The sequence below is a fragment of the Stomoxys calcitrans genome, chromosome 5 (assembly GCF_963082655.1).
Source record: "Stomoxys calcitrans chromosome 5, idStoCalc2.1, whole genome shotgun sequence".
In the NCBI taxonomy this organism is placed as follows: domain Eukaryota; kingdom Metazoa; phylum Arthropoda; class Insecta; order Diptera; family Muscidae; genus Stomoxys; species Stomoxys calcitrans.
The window spans coordinates 28,802,563-28,819,696 of record NC_081556.1 but is presented as its reverse complement, the minus strand read 5'-3'; the positions used below and the strand labels follow the sequence as shown (position 1 = coordinate 28,819,696).

The following is a 17,134-nucleotide window of genomic DNA, read 5'->3' as shown; positions in this document are numbered from 1 at the left end:
GCTATACCACATTATAAACCGATTTGTATCATACTTAACACAGGTGTTGGAAGTGATACCAAAACACCACGTGCAAAATTTCGGTCAAATCGGACGAGAATTGCTCCCTCTAGAGGCTCAAGAAGTCAAGACCCAAGATCGGTTTATATGAAAGCTATACCAGATTATGAACCGATTTGTATCATACTTAACACAGGTGTTGGAAGTGATCCCAAAACATTACGTGCAAAATTTCAGTCAAATCGGATGAGAATTGCGCCCTCTAGAGGCTCAAGAAGTCAAGACACAAGATCGGTTTATATGACAGCTATACCAGATTATTAACCGATTTGTATCATACTTAACACAGGTGTTGGAAGTGATACCAAAACATTACATGCAAAACTTCAGTAAAATCGGACGAAAATTGCGCCCCCTAGAGCCTCCAGAAATCAAGACCCAAGATCGGTTTATATGACAGCTATACCAGATTATAAACCGATTTGCGCCATACTTAGCACAGTTGTTGGAAGTAATACCAAAGCACTACGTGCAAAACTTCAGTCAAATCGGACAAGAATAGCGCCCTCTAGAGCCTTCAGAAGTCAAGACCCAAGTTCGGTTTATATGGCAGCAATATCAAAACATGGACCGATTTTAACCATACCTAGCGTGGTTATTCGAAATGATACCAAAACACCACGAGCAAAATTTCTGTCAAATCGGATGAGAAGTGCGCCCTCTAGAGGCTCAAGAAGTCAAGACCCAAGTTCGGTTTATATGACAGCTATACTAGATTATAAACCGATTTGTATCATACTTAACACAGGTGTTGGAAGTGATACCAAAACACCACGAGCAAAATTTCAGTCAAATCGGTTGAGAATTGCGCCCTCTAGAGCCTCCAGAAGTCAAGACCCAAGTTCGATTTATATGGCAGCTATATCAAAACATGGGCCGATTTGAACCATACCTAGCGTGGTTATTGGAAGTGATACCAAAACACCACGTGCAAAATTTCAGTCAAATCGGATGAGAATTGCGCCCTCTAGAGGCTCAAGAAGTCAAGACCCAAGATCGGTTTATATGACAGTTATACCAGATTATGAACCGATTTGTATCATACCCAACACAGGTTTTGAAAGTGATACCAAAATACTACGTGCAAAATTTCAGTCAAATCGGACGAGAATTGCGCCCTCTAGAGCCTCCAGAAGTCAAGACCCAAGTTCGATTTATATGGCAGCTATATTAAAACATGGACCGATTTGAACCATACCTAGCATGGTTATTGGAAGTGATACCAAAACACCACGTGCTAAATTTCTGTTAAATCGGATGAGAAGTGCGCCCTCTAGAGGCTCAAGAAGTCAAGATCCAAGATCGGTTTATATGGCAGCTATATCAAAACATGGACCGATTTGAACCATACTTAGCGTGGTGATTGAAAGTGATACCAAAACACCACGTGCAAAATTTCAGCCAAATCGGATGAGAAGTGCGCCCTCTAGAGGCTCAAGAAGTCAAGACCCAAGATCGGTTTATATGACAGCTATACCAGATTATGAACCGATTTGTATCATACTTAACACAGGTGTGGGAAATGATACCAAAACACCACGTGCAAAATTTCAGTAAAATCGGACGAGAATTGCGCCCTCTAGAGCCTCCAGAAGTCAAGACCTAAGTTCGGTTTATATGGCTATATTGGCCGGTTTAATCAAGTTTGTTGAAGGCAGTCCTCTGGCCTTCACTGCCAAATCGTCTGCTTTTTCATTCCCCCTTACTCCCTTATTGCCCCGTATCCAAACAATGCGGTTTATGCCATTTTTAGAGAAGGTGTGAATATCCTTTTTTACGCTCCAAGATTGTTCGTGACCCCACCGTCCTGGTTGTTATTGCCCTGATGGCCAGTTTACTGTCCGTTAAAATGATAAAACTGGACGTCCTCACGTTGGCACCAAACACCATCTCATGCATTTCGTGATCGCCCAGATCTCAGTCTGTATTTTGGTCAGGCAGTTTAAATCAGATAACTGTCCCAGGGTTCTCAATGTAGAACAACAGGCCCACTCTGTCCTCCAGCTTTGATCCATCTGTGTAGCATGGGTTCCTAACATTGTCATCTGGAGGATCAATCCAATATCTTGTCGCTGGCAGCAGTGCGTAGCATTCGACCTCAAATGTAGTTTCAGGTATACGATCGGAAGCCTCTTCAATTCCTTCCTTCCAGGTCTCGTATTGTCGACCTCGACTCGACTATATCGCGATGAAATGACCTGCTTGTATCCTATCGCCTCATTTTATCCCATCGAATCATTTGGCCCCATTTTCAGTCTACAGCAGTGCGTAGCATTCGACCTCAAATGTAGTTTCAAGTATCCGATCGGAAGCCTCTTCAGTTCCTTCCTTCCAGGTCTCGTATTGTCGACCTCGACTCGACTATATCGCGATGAAATGACCTGCTTGTATCCTATCGCCTCATTTTATCCCATCCCCTCATTTGGCCCCATTTTCAGTCTACGTCCAGTCTACATAGTGCCTAACACCTGTGAGCCTTCACGAGACGCTCCTGGATGTGACACTTCCAATTCAGTTTCCTGTCTAGGATCACTCCAAAGCATTTGACCTCGTCAGATATCCAAATCGTTCTATTGAGCAAAACGTGGTGCGTCAAAGTGGCCCAACTTCGTCTTCCTCGTGAAATGATTAACATTGTGATCCGTAGGTCGAATAAAATGAGACCTGGTATGTCATTGCCACCTGTGAGCCTTCTCGAGACGCTCCTGTCCAGGATCACTCCTAAGCATTTGAACTTGTCAGATATCGAAATCGTTCTATTGAGGAAACGTGGTGCGTCAAAATGGCTCACCTTCGTCTTCCTTGTGAAATGGTTAACATTGCGATCCCTAGATCTAGCCCAGTCATATGCCATATACAAGACCTGTTCGGCCCTTCTGCATAGCTGGTTCGGATCCTTACCCCTTTAAAAGTATTATAACATCATCTGCATAGCAGACGGATTCAAATCCCTCCTCAGTCAGCATCCGTAATAGGTCATTTATGGTGGTCACCCATAGGAGTGGCGATAAAATGCCCCCCTGTGGCGTGCCTTGTGACTTCCTCCCTTATAATTATGTCAGAGGACACACAATTTATCCACCTGTTCCTTAGCATAAGTTTATCCAGTCTCTGAGGATCGGGTTCTCCCGCTACTGGTCTATTGATCAGGATCAGTGTGTCGGTCCGCACATTGTTAAAAGCCCCTCCATGTCAATGTAAACCGCCAAAGTGTATGTCTTGGCATAAAAGGATTCTTCTAATTTATACACAAACTCAGGCAGGGCAGTTTCCACTGACCTTCCCTTGACGTAGGCATGCTGTTTGTATTTGAGCAGTTCACTGGATGTCCTACTCTTTATCGTGGTATCTACAATATGTTCCATGGTTTTGAGTAGACAGGACGTAAGGCTCATAGGTCTGTAGGCCTTTGGTGTTGCATAACTTGCCTTGCCGAGCTTGAGCATAAATAAGGGGATAACCACCGCTAAAAATTTTCTGATATTCACGGCGGGCAGACGTGCTTACCTCTGCTCCACAATGACCTTCAAACCTCTTGCAGCAAAGTCACCGATGCCAACAGTGGGTTGGGCTCTAATGCCATGTTAGTAAAATCGCGTGCATATGATACGATCGCAGTGCCATCTATAGGTGCTGGAATAAAAGATAGATAGAGGTTTAACAGTGCCGGAGAAATCCCTCCGCCTTGGGGAAGTCCTTGTTACACTCTATGGGGTTTCGACTTCTAAGTTGCACAAACGACTAGCGACCATACAGATAATTCGACTCAACGTTTTAGAACTGGCTGGAGTTATGTGTTGCCGAGGTTCGTGGCTAACCGTGTATTTTCGTTAGGGCGAATTCTTTCCAGTGCCACAGGGACAGTCCATGGCCATTGAAGCCACGGCAAATGTATGCGGTGATGACATGATAAGCAGTTGTTGTGCGAATGGAATTTCTACAACCAGGCTCGGGAGGATTAGTCTCTAAAGGGTCTTGGATTCTGGTGCAAAGTGATCGGTATGTCTACAACCAGGCTCGGGAGGATTGGTCTCTGAACTGTCTTGGATACTGGTGAAAAATTATCGTTATTTACAACGCCCCCTTGCTCGGGTTTTCTAGGCTTCAGTTGCGGAGTCACCTTAGCCATCCTTCAGCAATCGAGTGCTAAGAGAGTGCTCAATGACAGTTTGAGGACAAGGCATTCGACTCCAGTTAGATCCAGATTCTTCAGCATAAGTGTAGAAATTCCGTTGGGGCCCAAATGCTTGGATGACTTGTCGCCACGCATGACATTCGTAGCTTCGTCCACTATAAATTGTGATGGCTGTTCCTTGGTGACCACAGATACGACGAATGGCTGAACAGTTTAAAGTTCACCCATTTTGGGTGCCATGTCATAGAGATATCCCAGGGAATTGTAGAGAGGATGAGCTTGCGAGACAAGGAACTGCTTTACACATTCCAGGGATACTGGAATCTGTGGATATGCTTCAAGCAACATGTAAGCTAAGTATTCAGCACCAGGCCCGAAGGACAATGAATGATAGATGGTCACAAAGAGGGGGCTGTGAGCATTCCAAAACTATGTGGCCTAATCTAATCTTGAAGAGGTCTACGACCGCTTTGCTGTCACTGGCTAGAACAGATGTCTTAGTCATTGTGAATGTCACGACATGCCAATGTCTAATCGGAAAACATGCTGACAGACTGACTTTTGCAGAAGCTGTGAGGACATCGAAGAAGAAGAGACTATAGAACACCTACTGTGTGGGTGTTCCGCATTAGCAGTTAGAAGGAGCTCCACTTTAGGTTCTCATTTCTTTGAGAACCTGTCCGATTTAGCGGGTGTGAACATTCGCAAGTTATTGGGCTTTTTAAAGCCTTGTGGATGGTTCAACGGTAGGAACTAGAAGGCATCTTCCTTCTTCTCATCCTGTGGTATCACAATGGACGAAAACGTGTGAGTGAGTCTGATGGCAGACTGCCACTTAAACCTAACCTAGCCTAAGGACTTAAGAAGTCAAATCGGGAGATCGGTTTATATGGGAGCTATATCGGGTTTTAGACCGATTTGAATCGTACTTGGCACAGTTGTTGGAAGTCATAACAGAACACTTCATGCAAAATTTAAGCCAAATCGTACAAAAATTTCGGCTTCCAGGGATTCAAGAAATCAAATCGGGAGATCGGTTTATATGGGAGCTATATCAGGTTATAGACTGATTTGGTCTGTACTTAAGACAGTCAAAGTTTCAGCCAATTCAGTCAAAAATTGCGGCTTTCAGAGGCTCAAAATGTCATATCGGGAGATCGGTTTATATGGCAGCTATATCGGGTTTCAGACCGATTTGAACCGTACTTGGCACAGTTGTTGGAAGTCATAAAAGAGCACTTAATGCAATATTTCAGCCAAATGGGACTAAAATTGCGGCTTCCAGGAACTCAAGAAATCAAACCGGGAGATCGGTTTATATGGGAGCTATATCAGGTTATAGACTGATTTCAGCCAATTCAAAATTTCAGCCAATTCAGACAAAAATTTCGGCTTTCAGAGGCCCAAAATATCATATCGGAAAACCGGTTTATTTGGCAGCTATGTCTAAATCTGAGCCGATATGGCCCACTTGCAATCACCAACGACCTGCATTAATGGCAAGTATCTGTCTAAAATTTCAAGCGGCTAGCTTAACGCCTTCGGCCGCTATCGTGATTTTGACAGACGGACGGACAGACGAAAGGATATGGCTAGATCGACTTAGAATGTGGTTTATGGGGTTTTACACGAATATTTCAAGGTGTTACAAACGCAATGACTAGATTAGTATACTCCCATTCTATGGTGGTGGGTATAAAAACTAGCCGTTTACCTTCCAGGCTTGAAGGTATGTAAAATTCTTGCTGGATTCGCCTAAAGCAATTAAAAATATTTCAATATCTCATTTTATTCATATCAATTTTGTTTATATATATTGAGACCAAGACCAAGACAATCTTCTTTGACTTATAGGCCATCGGCACCCTGTTTCACCAACAACTCATAGGAGATAATACTCAAGCCTCTACCTTGATACGGCACAATAATGCATTGCCTTTCGAATGAAATGAGACCCGGTATGTCATTGCCACGCAGATATGTACGACCCACACACAAAGGTTGGCCATCACGTGCTCGTCCCGCGAACACCGCATTCGATGGAACTTCATCTTTTTTTTGGGGTTTTTGCCACATGTAGTTGGATCCCACTAAAACTTCTATTTCTGTCTTTAGAACTTCCTGGCCATCACTGGCAATGAAGGCTGCTCGCTTTTGGGGAAGAAATTTGGCGGGCGACATAATGCCCTTATGCATGGCTCGAGCCACATAAGTGGCAAAGCCATCATTGTCGTGACCTGCCAGCACAGCACCGGTGGGTAGGTTTTCCACATCAGTAGGCAGCCACAAGTCGCTGCATGCTCTTGTCAATATCTCATAATTGTCCCATTCGATTTGATTGTCCTCATGCCAAAGGCTAAAGCGCTGCTGGTTTGCTCTAACAGCTCCCAATAAAGTCTTGTCTTTATGTTTGGCCTTGGCTATGTATAGCAATTCTCCATCCTCCTTGGTTTGGCCTGCAGACACAGCATTTGTCGGCAGCGTTCCATTACTGACAGGCGTCCAACAGTATCCTGGACCTACAAGAAATTCATAATCGAATTTCACATGTGCCAAATTGTTCCAATAGACAATAGCACAGCCTCTGCTGGGTATAATGGTGGCTGGCAGCTTATTTCCGTCGTGTGAACACCGACCCACATAGCTTGTCTCAGTAGCCTCACTGCTATCGAGTTTTACAGCAAACCTTGACATAGGCCTGGGGGCGGTTAGGGGAGCCCAAACATCTAGAATTTCTGCAAATAATCGTTCTAACTATTAGATGGCTTTAAGCTTTCACTGATGTTTCCGCTATTTACCCATTTTAGTAGTCGAATCTATTTCAACTCAATATTTCTAGAATGTATATGGGAGCCGTTTTGTATTTTCACACGTCTATACCGCTGATGCAAAGCACATTGAATGACATCAACAATATCACAGCTTTGCTCAAAAAACCACATTTTATTAATAAGCATCTTTGTCAAGCCCACGAGTATAGAAATGTTTATAAATATCCACTTAGTGGGTATGGAATATTTTGTTGTGACTTGAGATTTATCTGAAAGCATTTCTCTAGCGCCACCATGTATGTTACTCAAAAGAAATCACCAGCTCCCAAAAAACAAAAACTGAGAACGCCACCAAAAGTTCAAGGAATGAGAGGTTCCAATTTCCTTCGAACCTCTCATTTTCCTTGTAGCCCACCCAGCCGATTAAAAAGATTCGATCGAGTAGGGAATTAAGCACCTCCTAGAGGATGCTCTTTCATGGTTGCGATACTTGCGCTGTTTGCATTACTCCGCACTTTCTTGAGCTGCCCAAAGCGTGATGTCAGACCCAACACCCATAGTTGAGAAACGGTCGACGCGCCGCGGTAAAGCAGTTCTTCCCTGGCCTAAATCCCCCATATTGAAGAAGCATGTTGAAGGGCCTAAGACAACTCATTGTTCCAAATTTTGGCTAAATCGGACAATAAATGTGCCTTTTGTGGGCCCAAGACCTTTAATCGAGGGATCGGTCTATATGACAGCTATATCCAAATCTGAACCGATCTGTGTCATATTGAGGAAGGATGTCGAAGGGCCTAAGACAACTCACTGTCCCAAATTTGGGCTCAATCGGATAATAAATGCGCATTTCATGGGCCCAAAGCCTTAAATCGAGGGATCGGTCTATATGGCAGCTATATCCAAATCTGGACCGATCTGTGCCATATCAAAGAAGGATGTCGAAGGGCCTAAGACAACTCACTGTCCCAAATTCTGTCTAAATCGGAAAATAAATGCGCCTTTTGTGGGCAAAAAACTTTAAATCGGTAGACCGGTCTATATGGCAGCTATATCCAAATCTGGACCGATCTGTGCCACATTGAAGAAGGATGTCAAAGGGCTTAAGACAACTCACTGTCCCAAATTTTGGCTAAATCGGAAAATAAATGCGCCTTTTGTGGGCAAAAAACTTTAAATCGGTAGACCGGTCTATATGGCAGCTATATCCAAATCTGGACCGATCTGTGCCACATTGAAGAAGGATGTCAAAGGGCTTAAGACAACTCACTGTCCCAAATTTTGGCTAGATCGGAAAATAAATGCGCCTTGTATGGGCCCAAACACTTAAATCGAGAGATCGGTAGGTATGGCATATCTGGACCGATCTGTGCCATATTAAAGAAGGATGTCGAAGGGCCTAAGACAATTCAAAGTCCTAAATTTTGGCAAAATCAGACAATAATTGAGCCTTTTATGGGCCCAAAACCTTAAATCTAGAGATAGGTCTATATGGCAGCTATATCCAGTTCTTAACCGATCTGAGCCAAATTGAAGAAGGATGTTTAAAGGCCTAAGACAACTCACTGTCCCAAATTTCGGCGAAATCGGACAATAAAAACGGTTTTTAAGGGCCCAAGACCTTAAAAAGCGTTTGATGTGCCGTGTAATGCCCCCATAAGAAAATTCACTAACTATAATATGTCCAATTTTTACCTAAAGCTCCATTACAAATTTGGACCCACTCTTTTCAGTGCAAATATCCTTAGAATTCGTCGTAAGTTTCGATTTTGTTGAAAACCCCTTTGCCAACAAAAAATAATCCTATCCTACTGAGCAGCGATCAGTCAGTCAATCAAGCTACGATTTTAAAAAAGAGACCAAAACGATCTCAAAACCACTGATAACAGTATTGCAACATAATTGGTTTGGTTTTTACCACTTTTCTCCACTACCTTACTTACCATACCCTTACTTTCTACCACCTGTTACCTTAGTTGTTATGGTGTCCAGTCATTGCTTACTATTTTCAGTTTCGTCAAAACTCTTAAAACGGTGTCACAAAATTAAGCCCTCCTACAATTTCAAGTTAAAAAGTGAAAAAACCAGTGAAAACTATACAAAAAATTTTGTAAATCGAAAGAAAAGTGAAGTGCAAGTAATATATTAATCGATTTATTTGAAGATTCTTAGTAAATTCTTGGAAAATTGCATAAGAAAAAGGATTGGTAAAATAATTGCACTAATATGTGGGGCAGCGGTTTTCGCGTTTGTGTTTAGCCGTGTATGTATCCATTAGCCTTGTTGTTGTTGTGTTTTTCTGCAATTAGAGTGAAAGAGAAGGCGGTCATTCTTATATGCTCATAGTCAATATAAAAGTGTTTGTCCAAGATTGCCGAAACTTATGAAGCTTCGATTAGTTTGGCACTTTACCAAACAAAACTAATAATCGTAGTGATTTCATCCAGACAGTATTACCATTGCGCCTTTTGGATACCAGATGTCGTAAGTAAAAACTGCTCCATCTTTCCAATATATTTTAGTTACAACTAGTGGCCAACAGATGTCGCTAGTCAAAATCCACCTTATTAATTCTTTTTTTGAATTTTTCTTTTCAAATTGGATATTTAAACTGTAATTTTGCATCAGTGAGCCCTTAAAAACATATAGTTATGGATTAAATTATTCCGCACATGCGCTGGGCGAATATATATGTAATTTTTATAGAATATGTTATAGTGTTTCGTTCTCAATGAAAACATCCAGCCAAGATCTCTACCAAAAGCTTCGCTTAGTCAATATCTCTACCAAAAGCTTTGTTTAGTCAAGATCTGTACCAAAGGATATTAATAGAGATTACGTCATACAATTGAATAAGCGAAAAACATGTTTTGAGCCTAGCAAAAAAGTCAACCTTTGAATTATGTGAACAAAATCCTTTTTATTTCTTATAACAACTAATCAACAAATTTGCAGCATGTCATTTTACAGGTTTGTTTATACACACATGGAGTCTTATTAAAGTTAACAGATAAGGATTTTTCAAACGCCAGTAGTTCTAGACAATGCTGACCATTATTTAATAATAAATATCCTGATCTTTAAAGCAATTTTCAAAATCGAACTCAAAGACGAATTTCAATGAAGTCCTTTATCGTCAGTTTACAACAAAAGGCCTGGTCAAGAAATCAAAATCATTTTGATTTGTTGAAAATGCGATTTTCAGTTACATACAAAACTAAGCGTCCTAGAGCAAAAGTAAAGTTAATTCGTGATCACTTCCAAAATTCGGCGGAAAATGCTGATTTTCAATTCTTTAACAACTTGTATGAAAGATTCACGAAACACTATTCCAGAAGATTCGTCTTGAGGACACAAATCCTCACAACGGGGTTAATGATTCATCAACGACTCTTAGACGAGTTCGTCGGCGATCATAACCTTCATGTAGAAGATTCACCGAAGATTTTTTGGCGATCGAAAATGTTTGCAGGGTGGATCAATTAATGTGCACACCACTGAAAGTTAGTTCAACATTGCTGTTTATTTTATTCCTTGCATTCTGTACCAATAATGACGATAATTCTCATTCAATCTGTGTTCATTAGTGGTCCTAAGATTGGGTTTTCCGCTGCCATTGAATAGTGTTGCAAATTCAAAAAATCTTCGTGATAGTTCTAGAACTTTTGAACGGATAGAGAACTTTTAAACGGAAAATTAACACAGTCAATGTTGAAATCACGTTGCAGTCGTTAAAAACAAAGATATTGAGCTGAAACTTTGTACAGATACTTTTTTCCCCCATAGGTTAAATTCGAAGATAGACTATATCGGATCATATCTTGATATAGCCCCATTCAGACCGATCTCTCGATTTACCATTTTGACCATTTTATTGCATTATTACTGAAAATCAGACGAACATATATTATATGAGACTTATATCTAAATCTGAACCGATTTCCATTAACCAGTAATGTCGAGAGTCGTAAAAAAATCCTTGCTGCCAAATTTCGAGAGAGAATCGGTTAACAAATGACCATTCATTATTACTGAAAATCGAACGAACATATATGTGGGAGCTATATCCAGATCTGAACCGATTTTTTCCAATTTCAATAGGCTGCGTCTCTAGGCCGAAAAACATGCCCATACCAAATTTGAAGACGATCGGATGAAAACTGCGACCTGTACTTTGTACACAAATTAGCATGGACAGACAGACAAACGGTCATAGCTAAATCGAAACAGAAAGTGATTCTAAGTCGATCGGTATACTTATCAATGTGTCTATCTCTCATCCTTTGGGTGTTACCCTACACCGCAGTAGTGGTGTAGGGTATAAAAATTGGTTGAAAAAAATAACTACGGTCGTTAAAAAAAAATTATTTATTTCTACTTCTTAAAATAAAATACATGGTCACATTACAACCAAAAGGGTTTTCCAATGAGCCATTACTAAAATACAAATAAAGTACTTAAGTGTGATGTTCAAAGATGCCAATGGCTAATCTATTGAGAATAACCAATCGGTTTAAACGTCCAACCTCGATTAGCTTACAATGAGTAAGACTTCAGTTATAACTTCTGTGGAAAATTTTACTAATTTATTTCATACTATTGACTAGTCCCCTTCTGGGTACCTTCTTCTAAGCCTTTTCCTCGTTTTTCCATAGAGGCAGGATACGATGACAACAATAACAAAATTTATGTTGGGCGTGCCAAGCATTTGGACAAATTAATACCAGCATCGGTTTACAAGAGCATAGATTATGGAATTGTGACATGGGATGGATCTGCCCATGGAAAAATCGAATACGAGTACCTTGTAGGTGTCGACTATGCTTGGCAACAATGCCAAGACGGTGAGGTACCCGACAACGCAGTGAGAACTGGCAGAACCATGAAACGAAGAAGGGAGGACAAAAGTTTGGAAAGGGAATGGCTCTATGTTGGAAGAGCCCAATACGAAGGCACTCTAATGGTGGGTACAATACAGCCCTCTGAAAAATGTATATACATACCACATAAGCGTAAAGAGATAAAACTACAAAGTTATGAGGTTTTATACCTAAGAAAGTTTGATAATTGGAAGTTAATGGCCACCAATGCTGATATTTTTCCCGATGCTGTTGAGGTGGGCGAGGATAGGGATTATAGTAAAATGTATGTGGCTCGTTGGTTTTTTCAGGAGCTTATGTACCCCGTCAAGTTTATTCCCGACCGGGAAGAAGCTATAATTTGCCAGGATGGTCCCGAACACAAAGTCACAATGGTCCATGTCTTGCGTGGCGATAACTACATTTGGCAGAAGGCAACATCTGAAGATGTTTATGACAAAGCTGTATATACGGGTTACACAATGGATGGCGACATTCTATTTGTCGGTAGGGGCTACCACGATGATGTGCTGTGTGTGGGGCTTGTATCATTGGCACACAAAGCTTTGATTGCACCATATGGTGGTAAGGTGATCGGCATTGAAGATTTTGAAGTTTTGATACGAATATAAGTAATTGCATACATTTATCGGGGTGAAATACTGGCACTACCAATTTATCCCCAATGATATAAACCCCAAAGCGAAAATGAAATAACCCCTAATAAAATAACTCAAATATGGATATAAAATTCGTGCTGCACTTCCAAATCGCTTTAATTTCAGCCCCATATTACCATGGCTGGTAAATATGAAATCGTGGTAAATATGAATCGTTTCCCTATACCTAATACCTTTCATTTGAGTCTAATGGCGTTTTTGAGGGCTGGCATGACTCCCTATACTTCAATCTGATTTTGTATACCAGATTCGAAATCTACTCTGGAATACCTTTTATTTCAGGCCCAGGCCCGTGATTGGCTAATGTGCGCATTTTTGGCGTTTTTATGGGGGTGGGGTGACGCCCTATACTTTGACATGAATTTGTATGCAAGATTCGTTATCTACTCCCGCATACTTTTCATTTGATACCCTTGTCGGTCCACTTTCGATTTTGGGTGGTGTTTTTGCGGTAACGGTGGAGGGTCCACCCCCTTCCGATAGCAAGAAATTATAAAGCCAATTCCTACTTCCTGACCATATTCGTAATCTACTCCCGAATACCTTTCATTTGAGTCCCATATTGCCATGATCGTCAAAAATACCTATTTTAAGAGGTTCTGGGGTTGGGCGGCCCCCCAGGTACTTGGACCCAACTTTTATTATGAAATTTGTACTCTTGAATACCTTCCATAAGAATCCCATATTGTCCCGATCGGTAAACTTTTATTTTTGGGTAGTACTTTGGGGTAAGGGGGAGGGTCCGCCCCCCTCCCGATATCAAAAATTATATAGCCTATATTTCCTTCCAGACCAAGCTACACAATCTGTGAAAATTTCGAGAAAATCGGTTCTGACGTTTTTCAGTCTATACGGAACAAACAAACCGAGTCCCATACATCCATGATTGGCTAATGTGCCCATTTCAGCCGTTTTTGTGGGAGTAGGGTGGCGCCCTATACTTCGGCATGAATTTGTATGTCAGATTCGTTATTTACTCCCACATACTTTTTATTTGATACCCATATTGTCCCTATCGGTCCACTTTTGATTTTGGGTGGTGTTTTTGGCGAAACGGTGAAGGGTCCACCCCCTTCCGTTAGCAAGAAATTATAAAGCCTATTCCTACTTCCTGACCATATTCGTAATCTACTCCGGAATACCTTTCATTTGAGTCCCATATTGTCCTGATCGTCAAAAAAAAACCTATTTTAAGAGGTTTTGGGGCTGGGGCGGCCACCCAGGTACTTGGACCCAACTTTTATTATGAAATTTGCACTCTTGAATACCTTCCATAAAAATCCCATATTGTCCCGATCGGTCTACTTTTATTTATGGGTAGTATTTTTGTGGTAAGGGTAGTATTTTTGTGGATTTTTGTGGTCAAAAAAAATTATATTGCCTGTGTTTCCTTCCAGACCAACCTACACACATTTTCAGAAACGCCAGATCTCGGAAATGGGTGATATGCTCTCATAGAGTGCCCTAAAAATAAAAATTTGGTATCCACCTAAAACCTACCAAACATATATTTAGGCCAATCACGACAATATGGGACTCAATTGAAAGGTATTAAGGATAAGAAAACGTATCTGATATCCAATTGTCGGACCAAGTGTTAGGGGGACCACCCCAACCCCCAAAACACCCCCAAATCGGGCATATTTACCGACCATGGCAATATGGGACTCAAATGAAAGGTATTTGCGAGTAGAATATGAATCTTATATCCAAATGTGGGGCCACGTTTCTGGGGGTCCACCCCTTCCCCAAAACACCCCCCAAACAGGACGTATTTACTGACCATGGGTATAAGGGGCTTAAATAAAAGGTATATAAGTGTAGAACTCGAATCTGATATCAAAATATGGGACCAAGTGTTTGGGGGGCCGCCTCCCCCAAAAACATCCCCCCCCCAAGGGGACAAATTTACGATCATGGAAATATGGGGCTCAAATGAAAGGTCTTTGGGAGTAAAGCACGAATCTGATTTCAGTATTTGGGAAAAGTGTCTGTGGGGCCACCCCGGCCCCCACAACACCACCCAAATAGGAAGTATTTGCTGATTATTGCAATATGAAACTCAACTAAGAGGGTTTTTAGAGTAGAACACGAATCCGATTTATATTTTCAAGGATAACTCACTGAGTGGTCGCCCATCCCCCAAAAAACCCCCCAAGCCGGTGATGTTTGCCAACTATGGAAATATGGGGCTCAAAGGTATTTGGGAGTAGACCACGTATCTGATATCAACATTAGGGGCCAACTGTCTAGAGGACGTCCCACCACCATAACAACCCCCAAAGAGGACGTATTTGCTCACCAAGTCAATTTGGGTCTTAAAGAGAGTGGAACTAAATATTTATAGTTTTTTGGGCCAGTACCCCAAACCGGACATATTTGCTGACTTTTGCAATAAGGAGTTTAAATGAGATTAGAAAACGAATTTGATATCCAATTTTAAGGCCAATGGCAATATGGGGTTCAAATAAATGATATTGGGTTGCCCAAAAAGTAATTGCGGATTTTTCATATAGTCGGCGTTGACAAATTTTTTCACAGCTTGTGACTCTGTAATTGCATTCTTTCTTCTGTCAGTTATCAGCTGTTACTTTTAGCTTGCTTTAGAAAATAGTGTAAAAAAAGTATATTTGATTAAAGTTCATTCTAAGTTTTATTAAAAATGCATTTACTTTCTTTTAAAAATCCGCAATTACTTTTTGGGCAACCCAATATATAGATATATGAGAATAGAACACGCTGCTGATCCGGGCTTAGTGTTTGGGGGACCATCTCGATACCCAAAAACACCCCTAAATCGGGCATATTTACCGACCATTTCAATGTGGAGCTTAAATGAAAGAAATTGGGAGGTAGAGCACAAAGTGATACCCACTTTCGGGACCAATTTTCTGGGGGTCTACCCCTTTCCCAAAATACCCCACAAACAGCAAGTAAAATTTTGTTCCATATAAACTAAAAGAAGGTGCAGCGGAGCGGGTCCGGGTCAACTATTGGTTGCCCAAAAAGTAATTGCGGATTTTTTAAAAGAAAGTATATGCATTTTTAATAAAACTTAGAATGAACTTTAATCAAATATAATTTTTTTTACACTTTTTTTCTAAAGCAAGCTAAAAGTAACAGCTGATAACTGAGAGAAGAAAGAATGCAATTACAGAGTCACAAGCTGTGAAAAAATTTGTCAACGCCGACTATATGAAAAATCCGCAATTACTTTTTGGGCAACCCAATAGTTTTATATAAACGATAGCATGTACGCATTTGAAAAGAAACTACTCGAAGGTCACAAAACCACATTGCATGCTGGTGGTTTTCACATTAAGCAAATCATTGTGCCAGTAATGAATGCAAATAAATACTTAAAGACGTTTTCAAGCCATAGCCGATGCTAATCTATTGGCAGTAAGCATTAGGTTTCAATGTCATAAAGACTTTATCTTCAAATGGGTAGGACTTCAGTTATAATACCTAAGGTTATATTCACTAATCTCCTTTTTATTCATTTAATACGAACCCATTTGGATACCCCGCTCTAAGCCTTTCCCTCTTTTCCCCGTTGAGGCCGGCTATGATATGCGTAAAATCAAAGTTTATGTTGGGCGAGCAAAACATTTTTATGATCTAATACCTGCTTCGGTGTATGAGAGTAAAGTTTATGCCATTGTGCCCTGGGGTGGAGCTGCCCATGAGGAGACGAAATACGAGGTTCTTGCTGGTTTAGATTATGGCTGGGAAGCCTGTCAAGATGGTAAGGTACCCCAAAACGCAGTCAAGGCTGGCAAAACCAATAATGGTGAGTGGCTGTACGTTGGACGGGCCGAGTACGAAGGCACTCGAATGGTGGGCAAAATCCAACCTTCAGAAAAATCCATATACATTCCCTATAAACAGCTGGAGATAAAGCTAAAAAATTATGAGGCCTTGTACTACAAGGACTCGGATACCTGGAAAACTATGAGTATGAACATGAAAACGAATATTTTTCCCGATGCTGTTGAGGTGGGCGAGGACCGAGACTATAGTAAAATGTATGTGGCACGTGGTATGTACCAAGATATGTGGTATCCCGTGAAATGTATTCCCGATCGAGAGGAAGCCTTTCTGTGCTACGATGGTCCCGAACAGAAATACGATACCGTCCAGTTCTTGGTTGGCGATAAATACTATTGGAAGAAGCCAACAGCTGAAGATGATTTCTTCGATGCTGTATTTACGGATCACACCAAGGAGGGAGAGCCTTTGTTTGTTGGTAGAGGCTACCATGAGGATGTCATTTGCACGGGACTTGTATCGTTGGTGCAAAATATTTTAATAGCTCCTTATGGAGCAGAAGTAAAGTATATAAAAAATTTTGAAATTCTGATGAGAAAATGAGCGCTTTAAATTCAATGATAGAAAACATTTTTAAAACTCAAAACTATTTTACTTATAAATATGAAATAAATTAATAAAAAACTATGTATAATAAGTCAAAAAGTGTTAAAATCAGCAGAGCCCAATATTGGGAACCCAACACCATGGTTGCCGGAAAAAATTTCCAAAAATGAACTCAGTTGAAGACATGTGTGTATTTTTTATACCCACCACCATAGGATAGGGGTGTATTCGCTTAGTCATTCCATTTGCAACACA

The 17,134-nt window shown here is 41.0% G+C and overlaps 3 protein-coding genes across 3 annotated transcripts; 2 read left to right on the top strand and 1 right to left on the bottom strand.

Annotated features, from left to right (window-relative positions):
* Positions 1 to 5,964: 5,964 nt before the first annotated feature.
* On the bottom strand, positions 5,965 to 7,092 carry LOC106081507 (uncharacterized). Its single transcript, XM_013243513.2, has 2 exons — positions 6,994 to 7,092; positions 5,965 to 6,930 (listed from the first exon to the last, which is right to left on the bottom strand). Exons 1-2 carry the CDS (start codon positions 6,995 to 6,997, stop codon positions 6,044 to 6,046), a joined length of 891 nt encoding a protein of 296 aa, XP_013098967.1. The 5' UTR covers positions 6,998 to 7,092; the 3' UTR covers positions 5,965 to 6,043.
* Positions 7,093 to 11,447: 4,355 nt separating this feature from the next.
* On the top strand, positions 11,448 to 12,546 carry LOC106081510 (uncharacterized). Its single transcript, XM_013243516.2, has 2 exons — positions 11,448 to 11,508; positions 11,571 to 12,546. The coding sequence occupies exons 1-2, from the start codon at positions 11,505 to 11,507 to the stop codon at positions 12,452 to 12,454; spliced, it is 888 nt and encodes a 295-aa protein (XP_013098970.2). The 5' UTR covers positions 11,448 to 11,504; the 3' UTR covers positions 12,455 to 12,546.
* Positions 12,547 to 15,989: 3,443 nt separating this feature from the next.
* On the top strand, positions 15,990 to 16,917 carry LOC106081509 (uncharacterized). Its single transcript, XM_013243515.2, has one exon. The coding sequence runs from the start codon at positions 16,076 to 16,078 to the stop codon at positions 16,874 to 16,876; it is 801 nt and encodes a 266-aa protein (XP_013098969.2). The 5' UTR covers positions 15,990 to 16,075; the 3' UTR covers positions 16,877 to 16,917.
* Positions 16,918 to 17,134: the final 217 nt, after the last annotated feature.